This window comes from Euleptes europaea, chromosome 7 (assembly GCF_029931775.1).
Source record: "Euleptes europaea isolate rEulEur1 chromosome 7, rEulEur1.hap1, whole genome shotgun sequence".
Classification (NCBI taxonomy): domain Eukaryota; kingdom Metazoa; phylum Chordata; class Lepidosauria; order Squamata; family Sphaerodactylidae; genus Euleptes; species Euleptes europaea.
Genome location: NC_079318.1, coordinates 90,694,354 through 90,722,022, shown reverse-complemented (window position 1 = coordinate 90,722,022; position 27,669 = coordinate 90,694,354). Strand labels below are relative to the sequence as shown.

Genomic DNA, 27,669 nt, shown 5'->3' with positions numbered 1-27,669 from the left:
AAGACTAGATAAAATCCTTGTGGAGAAGGGAAATGGTCTCTCAACTGGATAGTTTTCAATCAGATCGCGGAGAGATTCGGCCAGCCCAAGGTGTACCTGTTTGCCTTGGCGAGCATTCACCTTCTCCCGCGATTCTTTACGCGTTATTTCCACCAAGAGGCAGAGAACATGGATGCCCTCCTGTCCCCATGGCCGAAGGAACTACTGTTCACCTTTCCGCCCATTCCCATTCTAACAAGGGTAATAAGATTAGGAAGGAGGATGCAAACGTCATTCTCATTGCTCCTTGTTGGCCGAGAAGACCCAGGTTTCCCAGCCTGAAGGAGTTATCCGTCCAGATCCCAGACCTGCTTCATCAGGGTCCCTTATTTCACCCAGAACCCCAATGGCTTCACTTAACCATCTGGAAAATGAAAAGAAGTCCCTCTCAGAGGAGGGATACAGCAAGGTGGTGGTTGCTAACATGATAGAAGCGAGGAGACTTTCCACTAGAAGGATTTTTAACACGTCCTGGAGAGTCTTTGTTCTGTGGTGTAGGCGCAAGCACATCGATCCACTGTTACCAGGGATTCCCAAGATCCTAGAGTTCTTCCATTATGGAGTTGAACAGGGTCTCAAGGCTTCCACATTGCGCAGACAGGGGGCAGCCATATCCACCGTTCTTACGGTCTCCGGAGGTTTTCCCTCCTTCCAGGCATCCCCACATTCTGACATTTCTAAAGGGAGTGGTTCAAATGAAGCCTCCAGTAGTCCATCGCTTCCCCACGTGGTGCCTCAATGCGGTTCCCACAGCATTGATGCGCACTCCCTTTGATCCCATTAAGGGTATTCCCTAAGGATGCTGAGGATGAAAACCACCTTCCTCATAGCAGTGTCTTCAGCCTGGCGTATCTCCGAGCTTAGGGCACTCTCAGCGCATGAAGGACTCTATCTTTCACAGTGACAAGGTGGTCCTCAGACCGGACCCCACCTTCATGCCAAAGGTGAATTCCATCTTTCACTGTTCACAGAGGATTCTTTTGCTGTCATTCTGCCCCCAATCCGGTTCATCCCAGGAAAAAAGAGTGGCATCATTTAGACGTGAGACGACTACTCAAGGTTTACCTTAGTCGTACAGAACCTAACAGACATTCAGATGCCTTATTTATCTCATTAACCAATCCATCTAAAGGTCAGAAAATGTCTAACGCCGCCATCAGTTGTGTGGTGAGACAGTACATTACTGAGGCGTATAAGGCCAGTAAGATGCCTCCTCCTGCCGGCATCACCGCACATTTGGTACACAGTGCAGCCGCCTAGGCGACCTTTGATAGGCACTCCTCCTCAGACGAGATATGTAGGGCGGCCACTTGGTTTACGGCATCCACATTCATAAAACTTTACAAGATTGATGCCAGGGGCTCTGCTGATGCAGCCTTCAGTAGAAGGGTCCTGCAGCACGTCGTGGATACACCATAGTCCCACCCGGTCAAACAGCTCTTGGATATCCCGCGAGTTTCAAGATGACCTCCAACCAGAACGAGAACGGAGCCTTGTTTACTCACCGTGAAGGCTCCTTCTGTTCTGGATTGGAGGTCATCTTGCCCGCCCAAAATCATAAGGGTATCAAGTTATCCAAGACTTAGCTCCTATTGTTCATTGCAGTACCTAAGGGGTGTTGTTGTCTAATATTAGAGGCATAATAAAGAGTGGTCTTTATGTTCACCATCTTACCTGAATCAAGTATATTCTACTTACCTGTTTCCCCCCCAGTATGTTAGTGTTTATAGGAGTTCATGTTCTTTGTTTATAAGGTACACTGTTGTTGCCTGGTTGGCCTTTTGTACTTACCTGTCTCCTTAGCTCGGCGAGTCCGTAAACTGGAAGTTCCCGCCCAGGCGGCAGGAAGTAGAATAAAGATTTTTTTTGGTCCTGCCTACCCTGGGCACGTGATGGTAATACCCGCGAGTTTCAAGATGACCTCCAATCCAGAACAGAAGGAGCCTTCACGGTGAGTAAACAAGGCTCCGTTTCCTAGCGTTATTGTCTTTTCCAGTGAGTCTTCTCTTCTCATAATGTGACCAAAGTACGATAGCCTCAGACTAGTCATTTTTATATGGTTATGATTATTATATAGTACATAATGAAATATATGTTTAACTTTATTGGCCAGCATCAAAAAAGCTACTATAACATGCCCAGTCTAATTCCTTTTTTCTATGGACAGCGGCTACTGCCACCCCCACCCCTCCAATCCCAAACCGCTTTTGAATGCTTAGCAGTTTCTTAACTGATTTGTTGTGGCTTGAGGAGGGGAGAAGAGAGGCTGCTGTCTTCTTGTGCTGTTCTTGGTAGTCATTTTTTAAAACGAAATTGGGCTTACTTGTTAAAAACAGCATTCAAAGCAACTCAAACAAACCCCCAAAAGCGTAGTTAAAAAGTAAAACAATCTTGGGGGAAAACCCGATTAAAACAAATTCCAAATCAAGAACAAGCATGAGAAATTGTAGTAATATTAATCACTGACCAAAGCAGACCAACAAAAAAATGCTCACATGTCAGTGATGGTTTTCATTAGACAAAGAATTGGGGGGGGGGGCAGTTACCGCAAAGGCCCTGCTTCGCAGTCCTTTACAGAACGCCAGCTACAGGTCTGATGTTGCTTTGCTCAAGCTCATCCATCTCTGCCCTGTAGGGTTCACAGTCCACGACTGACAAAACAGAGACTGTTTTTGTACTGTGAGGGTTTCCTGCAGCTTGGTATTTGATTGATTCTTGAACTCTGTCAAAGCTCTAGCATCAAGGGACTATAACTGATAAATCTCAGTCTGCGTCCGCTCAAGCTTAAATATCATTTGACAAAATTCTTTGCCGAGGAATTTCCGTTCACTTTAATTACTTTCAGAGCATCTGGAAATAGTAATTGCTTCCAGAGGATCTGAAAATGGGTGTCAGGTTTTACTGGAAGCTTTTAAAAGAAACAACCAGAAAGTGTTTTTCTTGGGACCCACATGAGATCGATCCCATGTTGAGCAAAAAAACTACTAGTGTGGAATGTTTGCTGTGGCATCCTGTGTTACAGTTGCTGAGCAGATTAAAGGCATTCCTTTCTTTGACCATTCACCTCCCACAGCTAACAAAAGGTCAAAGTTATTCCCTTTGCATTCTTTACTTCTAAGGTTACTGTGTGCATTTGGAGTTGTATAAATGGCACAGAACTTAATCTGAGAATCCGTACTTATTTTGGGGGCGGGTGTGTGTGGATGTGTCAGTACAGGGCATATCAATAACAATACAATCTCCTTTATTGGCATAAAATCGAAACATGGGGTGCCTACATAGTAACATAGAATTGTGGCAGTTGAGCATTTCTGACAAGGTTAGAACATAGATAGGTAAAAAGATGCTAAAATTAGTAAAAGCCCTCTAATTAACTTGCTGGCAAACATTCATAGCAAATCTCAGAAATTGTGCCACTTTCTCCAATGTGACAGAAGAATGATTATTCAGTTTAAAAAAAAAAGAGCATTAAGAAAATCAGGAGAATTTGACTTTTTTGTCAAAAGAGGGACTAAAAATTTGCTGTGAATTTCTGCATAAAATCTACAGTGGAATAGGACATGTACAATTGATTCAATGCAGTTATTACCACAGGGGCAAAGTCTCTCTGAGAGGGGAATTTTCCGAAATCTTTCTTCCAAAATCGCAGATGGCATGACATTAAATCTGGCCAGGGAAAAAGCTCTGCATTGCTGAGGGTCATAAAGATGGTGCAAATACGGCGTAGGCTCATATATATTAAAGGGAATCCCTACACTTATTGGGGAGCAAGTCCTGTTAGCAGCACTATTGAGATTTTGCAATCTAATCTTTAATAGTCTGTGTTTTATTGTTTGAAATGCTTCTGTATCCGAGAGCATAAGCAGCGAATCCAGTGGTACACCGATGGATTTAATTTAACTCTCAATGTGAGCTAACCAGTTAGAAGAGTGTGATTCCATGAACATATGGTAGACAAGAGAAGAGGGATCAGCCCTGAAATGTAGGCGTAGCCAGAATTTAACCATGGTAAGCCACACTCTAGTTTCGAATAGCACTTGACCAGTTTCCAAGCTCAGGGCATATCGAGGGCAGCCAATTGTAGCCAGCGAGCTTCTCCAGCCAAGAGATGTCCAACCGTCCCTTTTGTCTCTTCGAAGGTTAATTCTAGCCAGTGAGAAAAGAGAGGGAGCCATGGCAGGCGGCCCGTGTTTAAAAACGTTCTGAAGACTTCAAAGCAGCTGTGGGAGAATTTATTGAAATCTGCATATTTAAAAGGGAGACCTGGCTATGTTGAGGTTTTTCGTAGGGGAGGTTGTATTAATAAGGGTGGAGGGGAATGGAAAATGAATTAGATATAGATTGGAGATATATTAAAAATAATGCAGAAATAGAAGACAGTACATTTCATTATAACATAGAAAATGTAATGAGGATACGCGTTTTTAAAAGGATCCGTACTTATTTTTAAAGCAAATTTCTACCATCAGGTAGCAGAGAAAAGTTTAAGGAGTTGAGGGCAGTATCTGATGCAGGGGCAGAAGCCCAAAGGAGGATCGGGCAATACTTCTGGAGAGCAGCAGGGTGTGAGCCGGGCTTGTTTTTGGAGAAGAGGCACTTAAGAGCATCTTATGGTCTACAGCAGGGGGTCCCCAGCTGTTTGGAGCCTGCAGGCACCTTTGGAATTTTAACACAGGACAGTGGGCACAAATCACAAAAGTGCTGCCTGACAAAATATCAGGGAGCAAGGTTATATATTATTCTAGTACAGCTTCTTCGGAATTTCAGACAGAAGCTCTGTTTAGCAGGAAGCCTTTTCTTCTCGGAAGCCCTGCTGGGCAAAATCCTCCACCTAGCCCCATCCATTTTCTAAAAGAAGAAGAAGAGTTGGTTTTTATATGCTGACCTTTTCTACCACTTAAGGAAAAATCACCTTCCCTTCCCCTCTCCACCACAGACATCCTGTGAGGTAGGTGGAGCTGAGAGAGTGTGACTAGCCCAAGATCACCCAGCTGGCTTCATGGGTAGGAGCGGGGAAACAAATCAAGTTCATTAGATTAGCCTCCACTGCTCATGTGGAGGAGTGGGGAATAAACCCTGTTGTCCAGATCAGAGTCCATTGCTCCAAACCACCCCTGTCAACCACTATACCATGCTGGCTCTTGGTGCCAGGAAAGGTGTGGGCGGGTGTCATGGTGCCCACGGGCTCCATGTTGGGAACTCCTGGTCTACAGGGTGGGCTCAGGGCTTAATCCTGCCGTCACCTTGAAAGCTACTTGACCTGGAGAAAGAGTTTGGAGTCCTCAGGGTGGAACTTAAAATGTGAAGATATTTTGAAAGTTAAACTTGAATGTGACGAGAGCCGTTCACGGAGCGAGCACTTTCCTCCTGCTGGTACTGAGTCCCTCCCTCCATAGAGGGCAAGTGGGGGAGGGCCGCAGTAGAAGGGGGGGAATCAGCAGAAACTGCAGCCCCCCTCTTCCAAAGATGGGGGGGTGTCCTTACGTAATATGTACAAATGTCTTCATGGCTGAAGCTGAGTAGTTGGGGCTTGAATAGGAGACCCCCTGGGAAACCTGCCTATTCCTGCAGGGCTAATTGGTCTCCAAGGCCCCTTCCTCCTGTGTGACTCCCGTCAGTTATCAATGTGCACGTGAATCAGTTACGTGGCTTTTAGCTAAACATTTCAACTGCTTCTGTTAATAAATATGGTGTTGGAGGGTGTGAGATGCAAGAGGGAGCTTACTCCTTTGTTTAAAATTCAGGGGGTACTTCATGTGGTTTCAGAGCGTATCACTTATTTCTGCTGTCATTCGCTTTCTCAGCTCAGTAACACCGTGCTACCCATTACATAACCTGAGGATGGCGATTTGACTCTTGTCCAAATCTACAGTCTGGATTTATTGAATTTATTGAATTTTAAATGCATATTGGGAAAAACTTAGTAAAAATTCTGAAGAAGGCAATAGCTTACGCTGTTGCTATTTTTTAAAAAGGCCATAATTAATTTTGACTCCATAAATAAACATGTTAAAGTCCAAAATATTGTCGAAGGCTTTCACAGTCAGAGTTCTTCGGTTCTTGTAGGTTATCCGGGGCTGTGTGACCATGGTTTTGGTATTTTCTTTCCTGACGTTTCGCCAGCAGCTGTGGCAGGCATCTTCAGAGGAGTAATACTGAAGGACAGTGTGTCTCAGTGTCAAGTGTGTTGTAACCACATGGTTACAGTTATCAACCTCAGGAAATGTCATTGTGCTATTTTAATGCTTTTAAATAATTTTAACTTTTACATAGCGCTTCTAATAAATTATACTTTCAGTATTTATACATAGACTTACATATATTTTCTTTTCACCCAATCTTGGGTACCCAGCTTCAGTCCATGTTCAGCCACTGCTGATTTCTCAGGTTGGCCAAGTCTGCATTTATCTTGCTGTGGGTTAGCACATTACCTTTGATACTTTTGCAGGACAAAGACTCAGCTCAAACCCAACCAACCCCCTTCTGACTATATATATTACTCTTCCAACACACTTGACACTGAGAGACACTGTCCTTCAGTGTTACTCCTCTGAAGATGCCTGCCACAGCTGCTGGCGAAACGTCAGGAAAGAAAATACCAAGACCACGGTCACACAGCCCGGATAACCTACAAGAACCGATGTTAAAGTCCCTTCAGAATTATTCTGAGAGATCATAAAGGAAGAAAGCCATAATCATGTTCCCCTCTCCATACAATTTTGCCTGGGAGATGGGCATTTGTGGCCCATCTGGTAACAGAACACTTAACAGTCTGGAGTTTTTTCTTGTTCTGAGCTTCGTTGATACATTGATAAAATTTTAATTAGTTATTAAGGATGTTGTTGATTAAAGAGATTAATGCTTGTAGACCAACAAGATACCTAACTGTTATTAACTTCATCCACCCAAGGGAAAGGCTTGGTGTTGGCTAATTTACACTTGACCTTTTTCTTAATTTAAGTGAAAGCTTTGGGGATTAAAGTAGTAATTTATAGGTGGCGCAGCCATGGTTACGTAATTGAGTTTTCTCCCCTTCAATAGAGAAGAAGAATGTATTGTTGAGTCATAAGCGACTCATGACAGCCCTGTCCATGGGGTGTTGCTGGCAAGACATGAACAGAGTTGGCTTGCCATTGACTTCCTCTGCTTATTGACTCCAGTCTTTCTTGGTGGTCCCCCATCCAAGCACTAACTGTGGCCAACCCTGTTTAGCTTCCAGGTTCTGATGAGCTCAGGCTAAGCTGGGCAATTCAGGCTGCTCTTCAATAGAGGAGACACATAGAAGCATATGAAGTAGGCTTATGCTGAGACAAATCACTGGTCCTTCTTGTTCAATACTGTCTGCTCTGACTGACAGGCAGCAGCTCTCCAGGGTCTTAAGCAGAGAAAAGTCTTTTTCTGACACCTGCTACCTGAGATCCTGAGGTGTCTTTCCTAACACCTGCTACCTGAGACCTAGAAACACCTGGACTGAACTTGGTTGGGACCTGCTCCACCACTGAGCCCTAGCCCTCCCTGTGGAGGTGATCTACTGCCTGTGAGTGTACTGATCAGCTGGCTGCTAGCAGGAAACCCTAAACACACTGGCTTTGTACAGTAGCTGAAGAATTTGTGCTAAATGAAGTGTGAGAATGTTTTTCTAAGGGAAGGTTTGACAAGGCACTTGAATGTCAAGATCCAGGAGAGAAACAGAAGGGTACTTTACAAGCTGCAGCAAGAATGAAAACAAGAATGATAAATTCAACCTGAAATAACGTAGCTATTTCTGTTTCAGCATCTTTCTGCAAGTCAAAATTTTAAATACATTTCTGGGCTGTCTTGGTGTCACATGGGCCTTGTTTAACTGCCTGTCACAGATGAGGGCGTGACCAGGGCCACTTCACCAGGCGTGGTCACCTGGATGCTGAGGATCTTAGAGCAGTAGTTCAGGAGACATGAGAGAAATATGTGGGGTATGTTTAGTTTGTAGAAGAGGAGGTTGTGGGGGGACATGGTTGCTCCCTTTAATTCTTTGAAGGGCTGTCACTTAGAGGAGGGTCGGGAGCTGTTGGCAGCAGAGGATAGGACTCCCAATAATGGTATAAATTATCGGCGGAAAAGGTACCGGCTGGAATATTAGGGTTTTTTTGTTTTTTTACAGTAAGAGTTGTTTGACAGTGGAACGGCTACCTAGGGAGGTGGTGAGCTCTCCCCCTCTGGCAGTGTTTAAGCAGAGGCTGGACAAACACTTGTCAGGGATGCTCTAGGCTGATCTTGCATTGAGCAGGGGGTCGGACTAGGTGGTCTATATGGGCCACTTCCAACTCTATGGATTCTGTGATTCTATAAGTGCGCCAATGGCAGTTGCAGGAAGCATGAGAGAAGTCAGTTGGGTTTTCTCTCTTGGAGCTGTGCAAGTTCTTACATGTTCTGCTACCCTGGAAGCATTTTGCCCATGGTCAGTTTATCTCCTCCTGTTCTTCAGCTGTTTGATTTTGAGCCAGTAAAACAGCACAGAGAATGGAAATATGCTCTTGTTTACATGGAGAACTCTGATGTTTTTTTTTTGTGTGTAAGGTTCTCTGAGAACAATCTTGCTGGTCACCTAGAAAAAAGGCGCTGCCCTCTGGCCTCTTCAATTACTAGCCACATTGCTGATTTGAAAAGCTAGTATCTTGATGGGAAATGGCCAGAGAGATTTAAATTTACTGAATCTGGCTAAGATTTAAACCACAGGATGTTTCAACCTGGAGCTGCTCAGTGTGATGACATTTATCTTGCTGTGGGATGGCCATTTTTTCTTTTACACTTGCATCTGGCTTCTGCTTTAGATTAGCGTCCACCTCTCATGTGGAGGAGTGGGGAATCAAACCTGGTTCTCCAGATCAGAGTCCACCATTCCAAACCACCACTCTTAACCACTACACCGCGCTGGCTCTCTATAGAGTTCCAGAACGCCAAACCAGGCAGAATTGGTGGGGGGAGACCCTAAGCATTGGGTCACCTAGCTGTTTACTTTGGTGGAGGTGACTCCTTTAAAAACAGCCAACCAACTGCAGTCTGGTGTAGTGGTTAAGAGCGGTGGATTCTAATCTGAAGAACCAGGTTTGTTTCCCCACTCCTCCACATGGAGCCTGCTGGGTGATCTTGGGCCAGTCACAGTTCTCTCCGAACTCTCTCAGCCACACCTACCTCACAAGGTGTCTGTTGTGGGAAGAGGAAGGGAAGGACATTGTAAGCCGGTTTGAGACTCCTTGAAGGTAGAGAAAATCGGGGTATAAAAACCAATTCCTCCTCCTCTTCATCTTATTCATCATCAGCCTTCTTGGGCTCAACTCATTTTAATAATTATTGGCCAGCTTCTGATCTCTCCTTTTTGGATCTAGATACCTGAGCGGGTGGTGGCTGTTCAATTCCAGGTGATATTGGATGGAATAGAGACATGCTGATCCCATTTCTGGCCAGCGTTTGGCATAGAAATTGCCCCTGGTGCCCTGATGGTCTGGGCATTATACCCGTACCGGGAATGAGATGGGTAAAAATGGGGACCAGCCCATCTGGTTTTACTGGATCTCTCAGTGCTTTTTATACCATTGGCCAGGGTACTGTTCTGCACTGCAGAGTTTGGCACAAGATAAATGCTCTGGTGTTCCACAAGGTCTGGTTTTGTCCCCAAGTTGTTTAATGTTTCCATGAGGCCCTCCAGAGATTTGCTCAAGTCACCAGGCGCCGTTTCTCCTCTTCGTCTGTATCAGAAGGGGTGCCAGGAATGCTGAACGAGTGCCTAGAGCTGAAACAGGGGTTGTACGAGGGCTTGAAAAGCAGGTTACAAGCATTTGAATAAACTGCAGCTCAGTCCTGACAAGACACAGGCTGTCTTGATAGGTAGTTTAGTGGGGCCAGGACATGATCTTTAGCCTACCCAGAATGGGTTACAGAACAGTATTGAAGAATGGGCGGCTGTCCCCTTCTAGTTGAATGAATGAATTTATTTTTACGGCATTAGCCAAAACATATCAACCAAATATTCCATTCCAGTTATATTGTGGAACTCCCTTCCCCAGGATGTGGTGATGGCTGCCACCTTGGAAGGCTTTAAGAGGGACATGTTCATGGAGTAGAGGGCTATTCATGGCTACTAGTCAAAATAAATACTAGTCATGATGCATACTTATTCTCTCCAGGATCAGAGGATCATGCCTATTATATTAGGTGCTGAGGAACACAGGCAGGATAATGCTGCAGTTGTCTTGTTTGTGGGCTTCCTGGAGGCACCTGGCTGGCTGCTGTTGTGAACAGACTGCAGGACTTGATGGATCTTGGTCTGATCCAGCATGGCCGTTCTTATGGCTGTCATATATGGCCCTTAGTCTGGAAGATCAGAATGTGTATAGCTCAGGCTCATTTCTCCAACTGCAGCCTCTTCTGGATGGAAAGAGCCTGGCCGTGATTATCTGTGCTTTTGAAACCTGTCATCTAGCATATTCTAAGATCAAAAGGGCCCTGTCTGGAGAAGGCCCTGCTCGTTGATGGTGCCCCACTTATGAAGCCCTCCCCCCCCCCCAAGCAAGTTTTGACAAAGTGCCGATTGAGACTTTCAGTTTTCCATGTCGTCAATGGCCTAATTTGTGTTTTTGCTGTATAATTGATTGTTGGATTTTTCCAGTGTTTCTCCATTTTGTTGTGCTTTTACCTCTTGTTTTGCGTTTTTTTTTTTGTTTCTTTTGATTTTTTAAGTTCATGATTGAACATCCACGAAGCAGTATTAAATGCAAAGTGGGAAAGTAAGTGTTTATAAATGCTAGAAATCTTTTTAAAAAAGAGGAGGGGGAAAGAAATCCTGATTCTGGCATCCAGGAACGGGAATAGAATGTCTGATCCAGATTCGTGTCCTTTTGCCTAATATCCAGATGACATAAACATTGATCACTACAAGGCAATGGAAAATGGGCTTCCTGTTGATGAGCAATGATATTAAAATGTTGTGACTGGAGTAGTGTTAAGAGCCTGGGTGTCTTGTCTTGTGGGTGAATGGTCTCTTTTACATTGTGGCAGCGGGGCGGGTGTTGGGGGTGTCCATACAAATCTGTCTCCATGAGCTTAGTGCATCAGTTACCCATGTGGGTCCTCAGGTAGCCCAGAGCAGATAATTCATTTACTACCAGCACCTTTTGCAACATTCATTTTAGATGTCTTGTACATAATGTGTTAAACACATGTGCCAATGGTTCAGGGAAGGTTTGATCCAGGAATTGGGATACCTCCTGTTCTGGATGGAGTTGCACATTTTAAGCAGAGGCTAGATGGCCATCTGTTAGCAATGCTGATTCTGTGACCTTAAGCAGATGATGAGAGGGAGGGCATCTTGGCCATCGTCTGGGCATGGTGTAGGAGGTCACACGAGGTGTGTGGGGGGAGGTAGTTGTGAATTTCCTGCATTGTGCAGGGGTTGGACTAGATGACCCGGGTGGTCCCTTCCAACTCTATGATTCTGTGATTCTCCCTAAAGGAGCAAGTTCATAGCTTGGGGCGCCGCTGGACACCCAAATGACACTGGTGGCCGGGGGTTCCATAAGCCATCTGTAGCCCTTTCCAAGCAAGAACTACCTAGCCACTGTTGCACATGCTCTTGTCACATCTAGATTAGATTAAGGCAGTGTGCTGTAAGTGGGGCTGCCCTCGAAGAGACTCCTCTGAAGCTACAGTTGATGAAGAATTGTGTGGCTACAACGTTGACAGGAGTGGGTTATATGGACCATATCACTCCAGCCCTGTTCCATCTGCAATGGCTCCCGGTTTTGCTTCTGAGCCCAATTCCAGGTGCTGGCACTGACCTTTTCAGTTCTAGTACAGCTTGGGGCCAGCATACCTCTTAAGCACCGCCTACTCCCATATGATCCTACCCATCCACTCTGGCCATCTTTGGAGGCCTTGCTTCAGGTGCCCTCACCATCGGAGGCTAGGTGGGTGGCAACCCAAGAAAGGGCCTTTTCGGCCGTGGGGCTAAAACTTTGGAACTCCCTCCCTAGTGAAATTCATCTGTCTCCCTCTGTCATTTCCTTCCACTAGTGGATGAAAACTTTTTTTGTTTGGCATTCCTGTACTAACTCGTATTAGCCCCTCCTCCCTGTGTGTTTATATGTTTTACTTAATTATTTTAAAGGTTTTGTGTGTGTGTGTATCTATATCTATATCTATATATCTATATATATATAATGTGTGTGTGTGTGTGTGTGTGTTTTAATGGTTTTATGTTCGTCTCCTTGTGGACCCTATATGGGGGAGGCTTATGGTTGAGGCCAGCTACGGTTCCTATATATAAAGGCTGGCCTCCCTAACCTCCCCACTGCAGTAACACCTTTTATTCCATCTGGTGCCTTCCATCTGCTCGCCTAGCTGAAGTTTGTGTATTGTGATTTGTACATTAGAGGCGCCTAGGTAAATTTAGTATGATGTTTATATGATTTCATAGGGCTATTTTAAAATGTTTTAATGCTTTTATTGATATGATTTTATATTCTGTAAGGTGCTCTGAGCTTGGCTTTGGCCTGGGAGAGCAGGGTAACAAATGGAAATAATAAATAAATAAGGAATGTTTTAAATAAAATAAAACTGTTACCCAGAACTTCCAGGGCTGGGCAGGTTAAATAAATGTAAACAGTGTCTCCCTGTGTAATTGTCAAGAGCACAGCAAGCTTTGTGCCTGTGTTTAACAGCAGTTCTAGTATAGGGTGTGTGTATGGGTTAAAAAAAATGTTTTTTGGCTTTCTGATCTATAGACTATATTACATTTAGGGTCTTGAGCCTGTTTGGAACCGGAATGCTTTCTTAGTAAACAAAGTTATCTTATTGGTTTGTTTGTTTTAAATTTGAAATGAAAACTTCCTCTCCCAGCAAATGACGCTTGGAAAATCTGTTTTTTTTCCTGCCCTCTCTTAACACACTTGAAGCCTTGAAAGTCTTTGTCATTCACATTTCACCGTGTGCCAAATGGATTGAGATTGGCGTGTTCATGCCAGGTGAGGCAGAAATACATTAGCCTCTTCCCACCCCAAAGTGCGGTTTTTGTTTCAAAAGGCAGGGAGACTTGGCTGTTACTGGAAAGAGAACTCACTCAGGCAAAAGAGAATAAAACAGTGATTTAATCATCCCTCTGCACCAAACTGCTGTATAGTCCAAGAGGAACAATTTGCCTCCTCATTAAAAAGCAGCCGGCCCGATATAGTTGTGAAACAATTTGCTTCTTCCTTTTTGCTCTAGGGGTGATTGATTTGTAACTTGCTGGTTTTGTTTTGTTTTTTGTCTTTCTGTAAAGGTTGTTCAGTTTGACCTTGAAAAAACTCATCATGCTGAAAGAGATGGACAAGGATCTGAACTCAGTGGTGATTGCAGTGAAACTTCAGGTAGGTATATTGAAGGAGCAAGCCGGTTTCAAGGTATATATGGGTATCTGGCAATCACGAGGCTGACCAACTCTTGTAGCATTCGGGAGTCCAACTCCCCCTCCTGCCATTCTTTCTCATTAAATACCGGACTCCATAATCCTCAGTTCTTGTGTTGGTCCAAATGCTCCAGAATCATGTTCCCCATTGTAAAACAGACAGCATTTGTAAATCAGAGGGCTCAAGTGAAATGGATGGGTGGGCAGAGACAGTGTCTTCTGAATGTGAGGAGAGATGGAATGGAGGGGGGATTCTGGAGGGTCTGCTGGTCAAGGGAGGGGCTACTGGTTAAAGGAAAGGGCCCTTTCCCCAGAGCATGTGCAAAGTGCCTGTCTTGAGACTTCGTTCTCCAGCTGCTATTGTGAGCAGTGTTATTGGCTGGGGGTTGTAAGTTTGAACATTATAGCTGGGTTTGCCAGCCTCCAGGTGGGACCTGGGGATCTCCCATAATTACAACTGATCTCCAGGCTACAGAGATCAGCTCCCTTGCAGAAAATGGCAGCTTTGAAGGGTGGGCTGTATGGCATTAGACCCCCACTGAGGCTCCTCGTCTCCACAGGCTTCACCACCAAATCTCCAACCCCAAGTTGACAACCCTGAGTATAGGCCGATTTCTTTCGTCATATTGACCTAAAACCCTTGAAATTGATCAAAGCCCCCAAATTTAACAAACTGGCATCTGTCAGTGCTATTGTGCCTCTTGCTTCAGAATGGTTTTTTTTTTAGGGGGAAGTTCAAACACACTTTCCTTTAGAGAGCTCAGAAAACTACAGATGGACAAAATGCCTCTTGGTCTTTGTGAATTCCAGGGCTCAAAGAGGATCCTGAGGTCCAATGAGATTGTCTTACCTGTCAGTGGACTTGTGGAAACAGAGCTGCAGCTGACCTTCTCCTTGCAGGTAAATCGAGTTCACCTGAGCAGCGGAATATCGTTCAGTGTTTTGCAGCCATGCTGTGCTTTGCAGGAGGGAGCTTGACAAAATAACAGAGCCAGGAGCTTTTTAAAAACGTTGATAGTTTTGGCATCGAACAGTCGTTCATCTGTATCACGTTCCTGGTCAAATTATGTTCAGGATTTGTGGGGACAAATGCCATTGGCTGCCTGGGAAGTCCCCGTCCAAAATTACTTTTGGCCAAGCCTTTCTGATAATACAAATATTCGGGATGTGATGGTTTACATAGTAAAAATGGATACTAGTCATGTACTGCTAGTAAAAATGAATACTAGTCATGATGCATCCCTATTCTCTCCATGATCAGAGGAGTATGGCTATTATATTAGGTGCTGTAGAACACAGGCAGGAGAATGCTGCTGCAGTTCTCTGTGGGCTTCCTAGAGGCCCCTAGTTGGCCACTATGTGAACAGTCTGCTGGACTTGATGGGCCTTGGTCTGATCCAGCGTGGCTTTTCTTATGTTCTTACATGAAAGCGCCCCTCAAGCAGCATTCGGGTCAGTGGATGAACACATAAACACATGCAGCTGCCTTCTACTGAATCAGACCCTTGGTCCATCAAAGTCAGTATTGTCTACTCAAAGAGGCAGCGGCTCTCCAGGGTCTCAGGCAGGGGTGTTTCACATCCCCTACTTGCCTAGTCCCTTCAACTGGAGATGCCGGGGATTGAACCTGGGACCTCCTGCATGTCAAGCAGATGCTCTTGTCACTGAGCCACGGCCCCTCCTCTTTGGATTGCTGCTGCAACCACAGCCTCTGTCTTCTGCCCTACCTTTCCCCGTAATCAGGTGTGAGAAGCAGCGAGTGTATTTTGTGGCTGCTAGCCCTGAAGGGTATCCTTGGAGAGGCTTTGAATCAGGGCTGGCGTCAGCCTACCTTGAGGTGGGGCAGCTGCCAGGGCCCATGGCTTCTGGGAGTGCCCGCTGGACCTGTCCCCCACCCATGCACTTCTCCTGCCACCCATCTGTACCTATGCTTCCAACTGACCAGCATGATTGAGGAAGGGCGAGTGGGTGGGCACGGAGGTGGCACGCTTGGTGGCACCGGCAGCAGCACACCCAGCTGCACACGCTGGCCAGTGCTGTCAGGGAAAGGGCATGCCGACAGGGAAGGCAACTGAGCATGGGCGGTGGGGAGGGGGCTTGCAAGTGGGAGAAGGATAGGTGGGGGTGTGCAGGTGTAGGGGTGGAAGACATGGGGCCCCCTGCGGTGGGCAGATGGGGGGCTATGGGCACTCTCTGCCCAGGGCCCTCCAAAATCTGGAAGTGCCCCTGCTCTGAATGTCCCATTTTCCTCCAACCATCATCTCAGGCAGCATGGAGGCACATCAGGAAACCAGTTAGAATCATAGTTGGAAGGGACCACCAGGGTCACTTAGTCCAACCCTCTGCACAATGCAGGAGATTCACAACTACCTCCCCCCACACCCCCAGTGACCCCTACTCCGTGCCCAGATGATGGCCAAGATGCCCTCCCTCTCATCATCTGCTTAAGGTCATAGAATCAGCATTGCTGACAGATGGCCATCTAACCTCTTCTTAAAAATCTCCAGGGAAGGAGAGCTTACCACTTCCTGAGGAAGCCTGTTCCACTGAGGAACCGCTCTAACTGTTAGAAAATTCTTCCTAATGTCTAGATGGAAACTCTTTAGATTTAATTTCAACCCGTTGGTTCTGACAAGCTCCTGTGCTTCAGATTTTCCCAGAAAGAGGCTTAATAACTTTCAAATGCTTGGGGTTTTTTGAAGGGAAATTGCTGTGAAATTCACCAGTTTACGTGAATGCCTCCCTTTACCTAGGAAGCATCGCTACATTCTGCCAGCTGCGTGCCAAACATGGTTGCAGTTCAGGTCTGGGATGTGATGTTTATGTAATGTGTTGGGAGGCAGCTTTCTAGCTCATTTCTTCTTTCCGTCCCTTTTCTCCAGTGAGAGCATTCAGTCCTCCTGTGCCGCATAAAGAGCTAATTCCCGGCACAAAAGAGTTGGAAGGCACTGGGCCTGTAGAGAATTGTAAATTGTATGCATTCTGAGCCACATGGTTTAGTTTCACTGCTGCTCAGGGTGCGAATTGCATTTTGAAAGTGTTTGAAATGTTTATCAAAGACGGATTCGTATGCTGTCTCTCCCCCCCCCCCCCAACTAGTAAGGGCCAGTGCACTTGCACAGCCAGGGAGGGCTAAATCTTGTGCTCTTTGTTTTAACTGGGTGTTTCTTCCAGAGTAGTTCACCCAGTGCCTCCTACTGGACTAGTCGTACTGGTGGGGGAAGCAAGCCTTTGAGCTGTACAGTCACTGGGCCCAGTTTGGATCCTGCCCATTTATCTTCAACATGGTCATGATAGTTGCTCTTGGAACTTTCTTCCTGACACAACGTGAGAACAAGCAGCTATACAGTGATGGGCCCTTTTCCCATCCTCCCCACAATTTCAAGATGTGAAATGTGTTGATTGTGTATGGCGCATCATGCCCACACAGTGTGACTTGGAGCTGTCTGCAAATGGCTTCCTGCTCACTTGGCAAAGCATCTTAGACCTTGAGGATATTATGTTTTGGGATAAATTAAAGCAGCTCTCCCTAAGTACATAAGAAAAGCCATACTGGATCAGACTAAGGCCCATCAAGTCCAGCAGTATGTTCATACAGCGGCCAACCAGGTGTCTCTAGGAAACCCACAAACAAGACAACTGCAGCAACATTATCCTGCCTGTGTTCCAAAGTACCTAATAGAATAGGCATGCTCCTCTAATCCTGGAGAGAATAGGGATGCATCATGACTAGTAGCCATGGATAGCCCTCTCCTCCATGAACATGTCCACTCCCCTCTTAAAGCCTTCCAAGTTGGCAGCCATCACCATATCCTGGGGCAGGAAGTTCCACAAATTAACTACAATTTAACTACAGTTCCACAATAGGGATGGGAGAGTTTGCCCGAGGCAGAAAAAGGCCTATTTCTCTACACAGGCAGGAGAGTCAGTGGCAACGTGAAATGTACAAACACAGAAAAGGACAGACACACAACTAGTTACCCAAATGTCCTCCCCCAGCAAAAACCTGGAAGAATGTGACGGGCAGCACCGCTCTGTTATCTACTTTCAGTGGGCCATCAGTACCCAAATAGGTACAGTTGGTTCTGAGTTGTTTGCCTGATGATGAGTCTCTTAGGCCTTGAAAGGCAGTACCTTGAATACTAACTTGGCTTCAGGAAAAGTTACGACGCTCTGTCTGCTTTCTTTGTTGTTGTGCTTGGCCCTTGCACAAGTCTGGACTGCTGCTTATTTTGCATTCTACTTCCGTTGGGCTCCTCGTGCAGTATCCCCACTTCCTGAAGCGAGACGCCAACAAGCTGCAGATCATGCTGCAGAGGAGGAAACGGTACAAAAACAGGACCATTCTGGGCTACAAAACTCTAGCTGTCGGCCTTATCAACATGGCTGAGGTAAGGCAAGAGGACGTTAGCCTTTCTGAAAAATGTAGTGATGGTCAAGTTTCTGCATGTCCACAGAGAATCCCTCTGGGGAACACTGAGGACTTGGATTCTAAATCATTCAGTGTTTCTAAGGGGCCTCAAATAGTGAGCTGAGCACATACACCACACCTGTGGTGGTGCAAGAATCAGCTTGGGGAGGTGTAAACTTTGGAGAATGAGGTTAGGGTACATACTTGCCTTTCTCCTGGTTCCTGGTATCCTGAAGCAGGTGGGATGCCTTCTCAGTTTGCACCAGTTGACAGTGTTGGGTGCCAGTTAAACTATTTGGGAATATCTTTGAAGTATCTATTTATGTTATTGTTATTTTATTAAATTTATACCCCACCTTTTCCTGGCCAAAGCCTGGCACAGGGCGGCTAACAACAGTTTAGCATCACATACAAGCCACTGGCAATATATCAGTAAATATTGTCTCCCCCCCACCCCGACCTTGGCTTGTTATAGGACCTCCTTCCCAGCAGTAATGAAAGGAACAAGTGTTTCAGAAGAGAAATGGAGCAACTTTGGAGCTTTGTCAGAGAAACGTGGCCTCGCAGCATGTGGGAATGGGAGGGGGCTGTTGCAGGCAGCTTGTTCAGTCCCCTGCCAATGGCAGCTTTTGATCAGGTGAGGCTGGAGACAGGCTGGGAAGTCTTCTACGAGCAGCACTCCAGTCCTTTGCCCCTGCCACTCTGCTGCTCTGTGTGCTTTCAAGTAATCAATCCTGTGCAGTGAATTTTTTGCCCATTTATTTGTGTTGGTCGGATCCCTCCCCGCATTTCTGACCACTAACTCTGCTGAGCCTCGGGGCAAACTTTTCTTTTAATCGGTTTAACTGAGTCTGGGCCTCCATAACTTTTGTTGGCAGAGTATGTGAAGTATGCAGAGAAGGGTCAGATTCTCTGATTAAAGATAAAGTTGCCTTTATTGAGGGAACTTTACTGAGAGACAGAGCTCATAGTTGTCTATCTAGCTAAGGAGGAAGGTAGAAAGACTTCCAAGAAGGAGGAAATTGTCACCTAAGAATATCAGTCTAAGGACAGACAAGAGGTGTGAAAAAAGGGTGGAAAAGTCTCTGACCTTACAGCCCTAACTAGCTGACCACTTGCCTGCCCCCTGCTGGGTCAGTGCTGGGACAGTGCACCTCTTCCAACAATTTCTTACTGTGACAAACTTTGAGAATCTTTTAGTCACTTGGATTGTTGGCTTACATCCTTGCCTGTTCCCTAAGTTGGCTCAGCGGCCTTTAGGAAATGTATCTAGATGCTTATTTTTTTCCTTACCATTCTCCCATCTTTGAGTTCTTTTGGGTAGCTGCATGGTGTTGTCCCCAAACCAAGCTGTTTTCCCCTCCTCCAGGTTATGCAGCATCCAAGCGAAGGGGCCCTGGTTCTTGGACTTCACAGTAACGTGAAAGATGTCTCGGTTCCTGTTGCTGAAATTAAAATCTATTCTCTGTCCAGCCAGCCGATAGATCATGAAGGGCTTAAATCAAAGTTAAATGGTAAGTAGGCTTATAAGTCTTGTTAATATGTTCCTGGGTTTTGAGCAATTCTAGTAACGCATATGTACTTGTGGCGATGTGGTCCCTGATAATAGCTGGTAAAATTAACCATGGTTGGAGCACGATGACAGGGAGTCTGAGATATATAGCAAGACTCACCTGTCCAGCCCCTGCAACTTAAAACTAGATCTTGGGTTGAATTTCTGATTTCCTGATGTGGTGGTTTTGCTGAACTTGGATATTTTTTACTGAGCCTGGGATGAGGAATCTTTTTGATGTCTGCCTTGATTTTTATCCAAGTAGACAAAGGGACACCATCTAGATTCCAGATTTTAGACAGACCCTAAAGAACTGACAAAATCGCTTGTCGTTGCTTTTCCCACAAGTGACCTGTCATAGCGCTCTGAACTGGAGCAGAGAGTGCTGGGTTTTGTTTGGTGCTAAGCAAATGGTAGCTGGGGGTGGGGAAAGCATGCATAAGGAATATCTTCTAACAGAGGATTCTCCACATTCTTGCACAGCTACAATTTCTGTGATTCTGTGATGTCTTAATTTTTGTTCAACTTGCATAAGTTGGGGGCAGGTTGGGGGATATTTGACCTGGTGGCCTTCAGGAATACAGTGACGCTTTGCTATCCACCTGGCTGATGTGGCATTTTGTTCTGTGGGTTCCATTAGTCCAGGCTGCTTCGTGCCCTTTGCTTTGCATGCAGAATGCTCCAGGTTCAGTCCCTGGTCTTTTTCCAATTAAAAGGATCTCTGGTAGCGGGGCTTGGGAAAATCTTTGCCTTAGAGGTCCCCTGGGCTGACCTTGTATCTGGCAGTTTTGTATCTTCTTCATACGGATACACGTATGTGTTGCAAAATACAGGAAATCTCAGGGGAGGGCAAGCATGTCTCAGTTAATTTCTGCCCTACAGGGGCTGTATATATCCTGTGTGTTTTGCCGTCAAGTCACAACTGGCTTATGGTGACCTCATAGAGTTTTCAAGGCAAGAGATGTTCGGAGGTGGTTTGCCATTGCCTTTCTCAGTGTCACACCCCTGGTATTCCTTGGGTGTCTCCCATCCAAATACTTGCCAGGGTCGAGGTTGAGAGTATGTGACTGACCCAAGGTCACCCAGCAAGTTTCCATGGCAGAGTGGGGATTCAAACCTGGTTTTCCCAGATCATAGTCCGAAACCTCAACCATTGCACCACTCTGGCTCTCATATATATCCTAGTGCCTCCAAAAGAATCTCACTAGATGCACAATGAAGCAGAAAAGAGAAACAAGCAGCAGGCTCCCAGCTGCTTCTTGGCAACCTCTGGGGAGGCTCAGTCACTAGTCTTAATCTGTTTAATTTGCAAGAGAGCAACCTGAATGCTTCTTGGAGCCTGATTCACCAGTGTCCACTCTCTGCTGTGTCTTGTTTTGATAATCCAACTTAATTCCTTCAAACATGACTATATTTAGCCTTCTGTCTTGGAATCCTCCGCTTTACGATACTCTCTCCCGGGTGGCTGCCTAGGCAATAAATCTGGTTGCTAGGGAAACTGATGGAGATGCAGGCTCTGTGCTAGATTTATTCTGATATTTGGGTTTATTACCAGCAATGTTGTGAGTGACTGGACACAAGAAAAAGAGCTGGGAACCGAGATGAAGTCATCGCACTCTAGTGCTCTAGCTCTGAATGTCAGGGAAACTGCGTAGTGTTTGGCTCATTCTTTAAATCATTTTCAAATGCCGATTTTACATTCTTTAAAGTGGCAAATCTCCCCCATAAGCAATAGGTGAATCTCTTATACAAGTCATAAAATAAATCCACACAGAATTTCATGTCTTAATAGTGTAGCCTGCCCTTTTTCAAAGGGGGAACTTCAGGCTAGCTCAGCTGAGCAGGGATTTGAACATAAAGGTTGCCTTTATACCAAGATAGATTGTTAATCCATCTAGCATTAACTACTCTGGCTGGCAGCAAACACCCTTCTGCCCAACATCTTAAATTAGAGATGCTGAGATTGAACCTGGAACACTCTGTGTAACGGGCAGGTACTCTGCCGTTGAGCCTGCATCTTTCTCTCCTCTTCCTAACCTGGTCCAAATCCAGCATTTTGTTCCCTATACCAGGTGGGAGTTGATTTGTGGTTCCCAGTCCCAAGGTATAATATTAGCAATCCCTGTCTCAGATTGGTCACATTTGCATCAAGACTTAGAATCAGAATTGGAAGGGACCACCAGGGTAATCTAGTCCAACCCCCTGCACAATGCAGGAAATTCACAATTACCCCCCTACACCCTGGGTGACCCCTACTCCATGCCCAGAAAATGGCAAAAAAACACAAAAACCTCCAAGATCCCTGGCCAGTCCCTGGCCAAAACATTTTCCTTGTCTGTGACACATTCCTCCTTTCCTTCCCCAAGGTCATTGGTAAAAAAATGTCCCATTACTGTTCCCTGAGAAACTCCATCGGCTACTAATTTGAAAAGTATATCTTTGGGAATCCATAGAGGCCATATTAATATGTTGGTTAGTGTGTTGTCAAACTGAGAAAACTTGGGCTCAAAGCCTTGTTGAGCCAGGAAGCTCGCTAGGCAAGGGAAATATGTACGTCACTCCAAGCTCCTTGGAGAAAAGGCAGGAAAAAAATGGAATCATATCTAACAGTAATCTGGCTGGCGAACAGTAAAAGGGCTGCCCCCAGACAGGCTAGAGATATTTACATACTCTGGAGACCCCTGAAGTGTGTAGCAAAATATGAGTTTGTAAATCAACCAAATGGAAAAACCTCAGAAAGGTGTGATGATTGAAAAGGGATGAAATGCTAAAAGCCTGTGAGTGTCAGTTAAAGGGGAAAGAAGAAGAAGAGTTGGTTTTTATATGCCAACTTTCTCTATCACTTAAGGAAGACTCAAACCAGCTTACAATCACCTTCCCTTCTCCTCCCCACCAGACACCCTGTGAGGTAGGTGGGGCTGAGAGAGTGTGACCAGCCCAAGGTCATTGGGGTAGGGTAGGGGGGCTGTGCAAGTGTAGTGATTTTCGTAGCTAGTTCACCTGGTTGGACAGATGTGAATGGACTCTTGGGATGAAAATGAAACACAGATTGGATCCCGCTGGGTTACTTCCGTCCTCCCCCTGCATGGGTGGAGAGACCATGATCCTCAGTTACAATTCAGAGTGGCTGATGTTATATCAGATATTGGACAACAGTGAGAGTCTCTCTGGGACAATGGAAAGGATAATTGCTGGTGTTCCTGACCATCCGAAATACAAAAAGCATTCTTTTATATGTTTCAAGGGAACCCCTTAGAGCAGGGGTATCAAACTCATTTGTTACAAGGGCTGGATATGACATAAATGTCACTTTGTCGATCCAGGCCATGCATACCATAAAATTTAATGCCAGGTACTGGAGATACAAACTTTATAGAAGACACAGGCAAGGCCAATTAATGATATTATTTTTTACTTTGTTTTTAACTTAAAATACAAACATGTTTAACAGAGTAACACTCTTACAGTATTTTCTTGTTAACAGTTTTTGATCGTTGACACCTTAGGCGTGGGGGGAGTAGCTGCCTTGGTTGGCTCAGGCCAGATAAGAGCTCTCAAGGGGGCAGATCTGGCCCATGGACCTTATGTTTGACACCCCTGCTTTAGAGCCTCAATAAAGGACTCCTAGAACCAATGTTCATGACCCCTAGCATCCCTAAACATGCAGCAAAGCTGCAGCTGGAACATGAGCGAGGAGGAGAGTGTTCTTCTTTTGGAGCCAACTTAGCTGCTTTTCCACAGGCTTGCTGCAGGCGTGCCTCCTCCTCCTCCTTTACCGTAAATTTGTCCCAAGAGAGAACCTTTTACAGCGAGCCAGTCTGTCTGTGACTTCACATATGGAAGCGCAGTAACTTTCTGGCTGCAAATTGGCCGCGTTGACTCCTGGTAATTGTTTTGGACTTGGAACTGTCTTCTAGATCGGTCTCCTGACATCGATAACTATTCCGAGGAAGAGGAAGAGAGTTTCTCCTCTGAACAAGAAGGGAGTGATGACCCCTTGCACGGACAGGTGAGTGTCTCCTTTCATTCGCTCTGCCTCTTTTGTGAGGTCGAATTGTGGGTTGGTCAACAGGGTGACTGGCAAAGGAACCTCCTTGCACCTGACCATTAATGGATGTGTGAGAGCTCTTAATTACCTGATCCTCTTTCAGATACAGTGTCTAAATTGTATTAGAAGCCTTAAAACTTTCCTAATTTTTGTTCAAAGCTGAATAACAAGGGGTATGTGTGCTAGGGTGGAAAAATAAGAACATAAGGATATAAGAAAGGCCATGCTGGATCAGACTGTCTATCAAGTCGAGTAGTCTATTCACACAGTGGCCAACTAGGTGCCTCTAGGAAGCCCACAAACAAGACAACTGCAGCAGCATTCTCCTGCCTGTGCTCCACAGCACCTAATATAATAGGCTTGCTCCTCTGATCCTGGAGAGAATAGTTATGCATCATGACTAGTATCCATTTTGACTAGTAGCCATGGATAGCCCTCTCCTCCATGAACACGTCCCCTCTTAAAGCCTTCCAAGTTGGCAGCCATCACCACATCCTGGGGCAGAGATTTCCACAATTTAACTGTGCGTTGTGTGAAGAAATACTTCCTTTTATCTGTTTTGAATCTCTCTGCCTCCAGCTTCAGCAGATGACCCAGCGTTCTAGTATTATGTGAGAGGGAGAAAAGCTTCTCCCTGTCCACTATCTCCACGCCATGCAGAATTTTATAGACCTCTATCATGTCTCCCCTTAACCGCCTTCTTTCCAAGCTAAACAGCCCTAAGTGTTTATAAAAACTCAAAATAGTTGTTTAGCAGATCCCACCTGAAGCTGCTTAAAAGGGTAAAAAAAATTGGAAGTATTTTGAGGGGAACTGGAAGCTTGACACGTGAATCACTGAAGACTGACTCAGAAGTCCACAGACCTGAGACGGCTAGCTAGAGGACAGAAGAGGCCATTTCTTTCCCAGTCCACACTGTGTATAAAGTTACCTGAGACACACACGTTGCTAGCACTGGCCATTTCCTGCAGCAGGGGATGGATAATCCATCACAGCCCTTCTGGGTCCAGAGCAGTCTACCCAGTCCTGTCCTAAGGTCAAGGGCTGAAATATTGACTGTTGTTGAAGAATCCTGTTCATGACCCTGGTGTTGAGCCTTGTCTGCAATCTGAGAGCCAGCGTGGTGTAGTGGTTAAGAGCTGTGGTTTGGAGCGGTGGAGTCTGATCTGGAGAACCGGGTTTGATTCCCCACTCCTCCATGTGAGCGGCGGAGGCTAATCTGGTGAACTGGATTTGTTTCCCCACTCCTCCACACGAAGCCAGCTGGGTGACCTTGGGCCAGTCACAGCTCTCTTAGAGCTCTCTCAGCCCCACCTACCTCACAGGGGAAGGGGAAGGGGATTGTCAGCCGGTTTGAGTCTCCCTTAAGTGGTAGAGAAAGTCGGCATGTAAAAACCAATTCTTCTTCTTCTGTTTATCCACCTCCCCACAGGATCTGTTTTACGAAGAGGAAGACCTTCGGAAGGTGAAAAAGACGAGGAGGAAACTGACCTCGACTTCCGCCATTACTCGGGTGAGTGGTGTTAACCAGCAGGCTTGTCCAGGGAGGCGTTTGGGCCCGTCGCTCCTCTTCTTCACCTCCATGACAGAGAGAGTCCCGCTGTAGGTGAGGCCCAATGTGTGACGATACTTCACGGAGGTGGCGAAAACAACACCCTGACTTGGGAGCGGAGCCGATGTCTTACCTGCTGCTCGGTTCCAACATGGCTGCAATGTGTTTAGGGTGGTGCTGCCCCGGCTTTATCGCTTTAAATGCTGCACTGCTCAGAGCTGCCCTGTCCCCCCTCCAGGCTCTGCGAGTTACAATCAACCCACAATTGCTGCAATGCCAGGTCGACAATGGCCAGCTCTCCTTTGGTGCTGCCTGTTGATAGAATCATAGAGTTGGAAGGGGCCATACAGGCCATCCAGTCCCAAGCCCCTGTTCAATGCCGGATCGGCCTGGAGCATCCCTGACAAGTCTTTGTCCAGCCGCTGCTTGAAGACTGCCAGAGAGGGGGATCTCACCACCTCCCTAGGCAGCCGATTCCACTGTCTAACAACTCACTCTAAGCAGTTTTCCCCCGAATGTCCATCCAGGGCCTGTCCACCCATAATTTATACCCATTTTTGCGAGTCCTATCCTCTACTGCCAACAGGGACAGCTCCCTGCCCTCCTTGAAATGGCAGCCTTTCAAGTGATGACAGTCTACCAAAGATCTGGGAGGTTGTTTTGAGTGTTGCCTTACTGATCAACTCTGAAAACTGTAAAGCCCTGGTTGGTAGTTTCATTCATTCATTAATTCATTTATTTATGTATTCAATTTTATAATCCGCTCTATCCCAGCGAGCTGGGCTCAGAGCGGTTCACACAATCTACAAGCATGCAATAAAACAATCATAGAATCATAGTGTTGGCAGGGACCACCAGAGTAATCTAGTCCAACCCCCTGCACAATGCAGGAAATTCACAACTACCTCCCCCCACACACCCCCAGCGACTCCTACTCCATGCCCAGAAGAGGGCCAAGATGCCCTCCCTCTCATGAACCGCCTACGGTCATAGAATCAGCATTGCTGACAGCAATAAATAAAATAAAAATAAAAAAAAATAAAATCACATAAAACAATGCATTAAAACAGCCCTAAACAGATTAAAATCAATTCTAATTCCAGTTCCCGATAGCCCAGAGGGTTGCAATATAAAGGCCACAGTATGGCCGGCAGGCAGTTGTTCAGCAGCAGCGGGTATGGTAGGGAGGCCAGCATTTAGAGTACAAACAGGAGGGCCATTTGGAGGAGAGAATGGAAGTCAGTTTCCCCATGTCCAAGTCTCATCAGTGTTGGCTGCCCGCAAGTCTGTAGCCACACTGCCTCCAGGCTAGCAGCTAGAAGGTCAACTGGACATTCTTAGGGGGCTGAATGCCAGACGGGGCCATCCTGTCGCCAGTCTTTTCCATCCAGCTGTTACTCCACCCTGGAATAATTGAAGTGCCTTTGCTGAAGACCGGTTTCTCAGCCTCCCCCCTTATGAATTCCTGATTGAATAATTCTGTGGGGATATCCTGCAACTAAATAGGTAGGGTCTGCCTTCCCTTCAGGTTGGTTCACATCAGAAGAGCATAACCTTTTTTTCTCCAGCATGGTTTTGCAGCTAGGTTGCTTCTCGCCAAAGAAAGCAGAAAGGTGGTTCCAGGGGGTTATTCTGAGGATATGGGGGGCTCATCTGTGCTAGTCACTGAACGATAATTTCCCCACTGATTCATTGCTTGATCTTTCTCTGTCTGAGATGGGCTAGATCAGGGGTCCCCAATTTTTTTGAGCCTGTGGGCACATTTGAAATTCTGATAGGGCATGGTGGGCACAGAAACAAAATGGCTGCTCCAGGAGGTAGAGCCAGCCACAAAATGATTGCCACTGCTGAACTTCAGCAACACAGTGTAGAACAGTGGTTCCCAAAGTGGGCGGTACCACCCCCGGAGGGGCAGTGGGATTACCTAGGGGGGCACTAAGAGGCCAGAGGCCAGCAGAAGGGCACTAGTGGTGGGCCCCTTCAACTGTTGGATAGGTTAGGAGGTGCTGGGGTTGAGTTTGTGGAACCAAGTGTCCTGAAAAGTTTGGGAACCACTGGTGTTGATCCTTGTGCTACAGTGGCAGCTGCTGGCAAAGCGACAGTTCTAAAAATCTGCACAGCCAATCAGAAGCCTTGCTGGGCAAAAGCCCTACCTGTCCCCACCCACTTCCTAAAATCACTTGGCAGGTGCCAGAAAAGGTGTTGGTGGGCACCATGGCACCTCACTGGGGACCTGTGGCCTAGATAAAGAGTGAGGACATACAGAGAGCTGCTAGCTTTCCCCCAAGTTCCCATACTTCTAGGGGAAGGGGGGCAGATCTAAGCAGCCTTGATCTCTGTTACCCTCTTCATCAAAAATAAGCCCTTACATCCAGTCTTTGTGTTGTTTCCCCTCACCCAGTGAATTGTACACATTTAACAGAGGAGGACATCAAAGATGGTGAGGGGTCTGGAGACAAAGTCCTATGAGGAAAGGTTGAAGGAGCTGAGTATGTTTAGCCTGAAGAGGAGAAGACTGAGAGGGGATATGATAACCATCTTCAAGTACTTGAAGGGCTGTCATAGAGAGGATGGTGCCGAGTTGTTTTCTGTTGCCCCAGAAGGTCGGACCAGAACTAATGGGTTGAAATTAAAAGAGTTTCCTTGT

At 46.0% G+C, this 27,669-nt stretch overlaps 1 protein-coding gene across 2 annotated transcripts in view; it reads left to right on the top strand.

Moving 5' to 3' along the window:
• The window catches only part of PACS1 (phosphofurin acidic cluster sorting protein 1), a 119,065-nt gene that overhangs the window by 44,933 nt on the left and 46,463 nt on the right, over nt 1-27,669 (top strand). For both annotated transcript variants that reach the window (XM_056852403.1, XM_056852404.1), the window contains exons 2-7: nt 13,334-13,421; nt 14,270-14,359; nt 17,725-17,850; nt 19,240-19,384; nt 23,340-23,431; nt 24,903-24,983. In XM_056852403.1, coding sequence (XP_056708381.1) covers nt 13,334-13,421; nt 14,270-14,359; nt 17,725-17,850; nt 19,240-19,384; nt 23,340-23,431; nt 24,903-24,983 — 622 coding nt within the window. The remainder of the gene's footprint in view (nt 1-13,333; nt 13,422-14,269; nt 14,360-17,724; nt 17,851-19,239; nt 19,385-23,339; nt 23,432-24,902; nt 24,984-27,669) is intronic.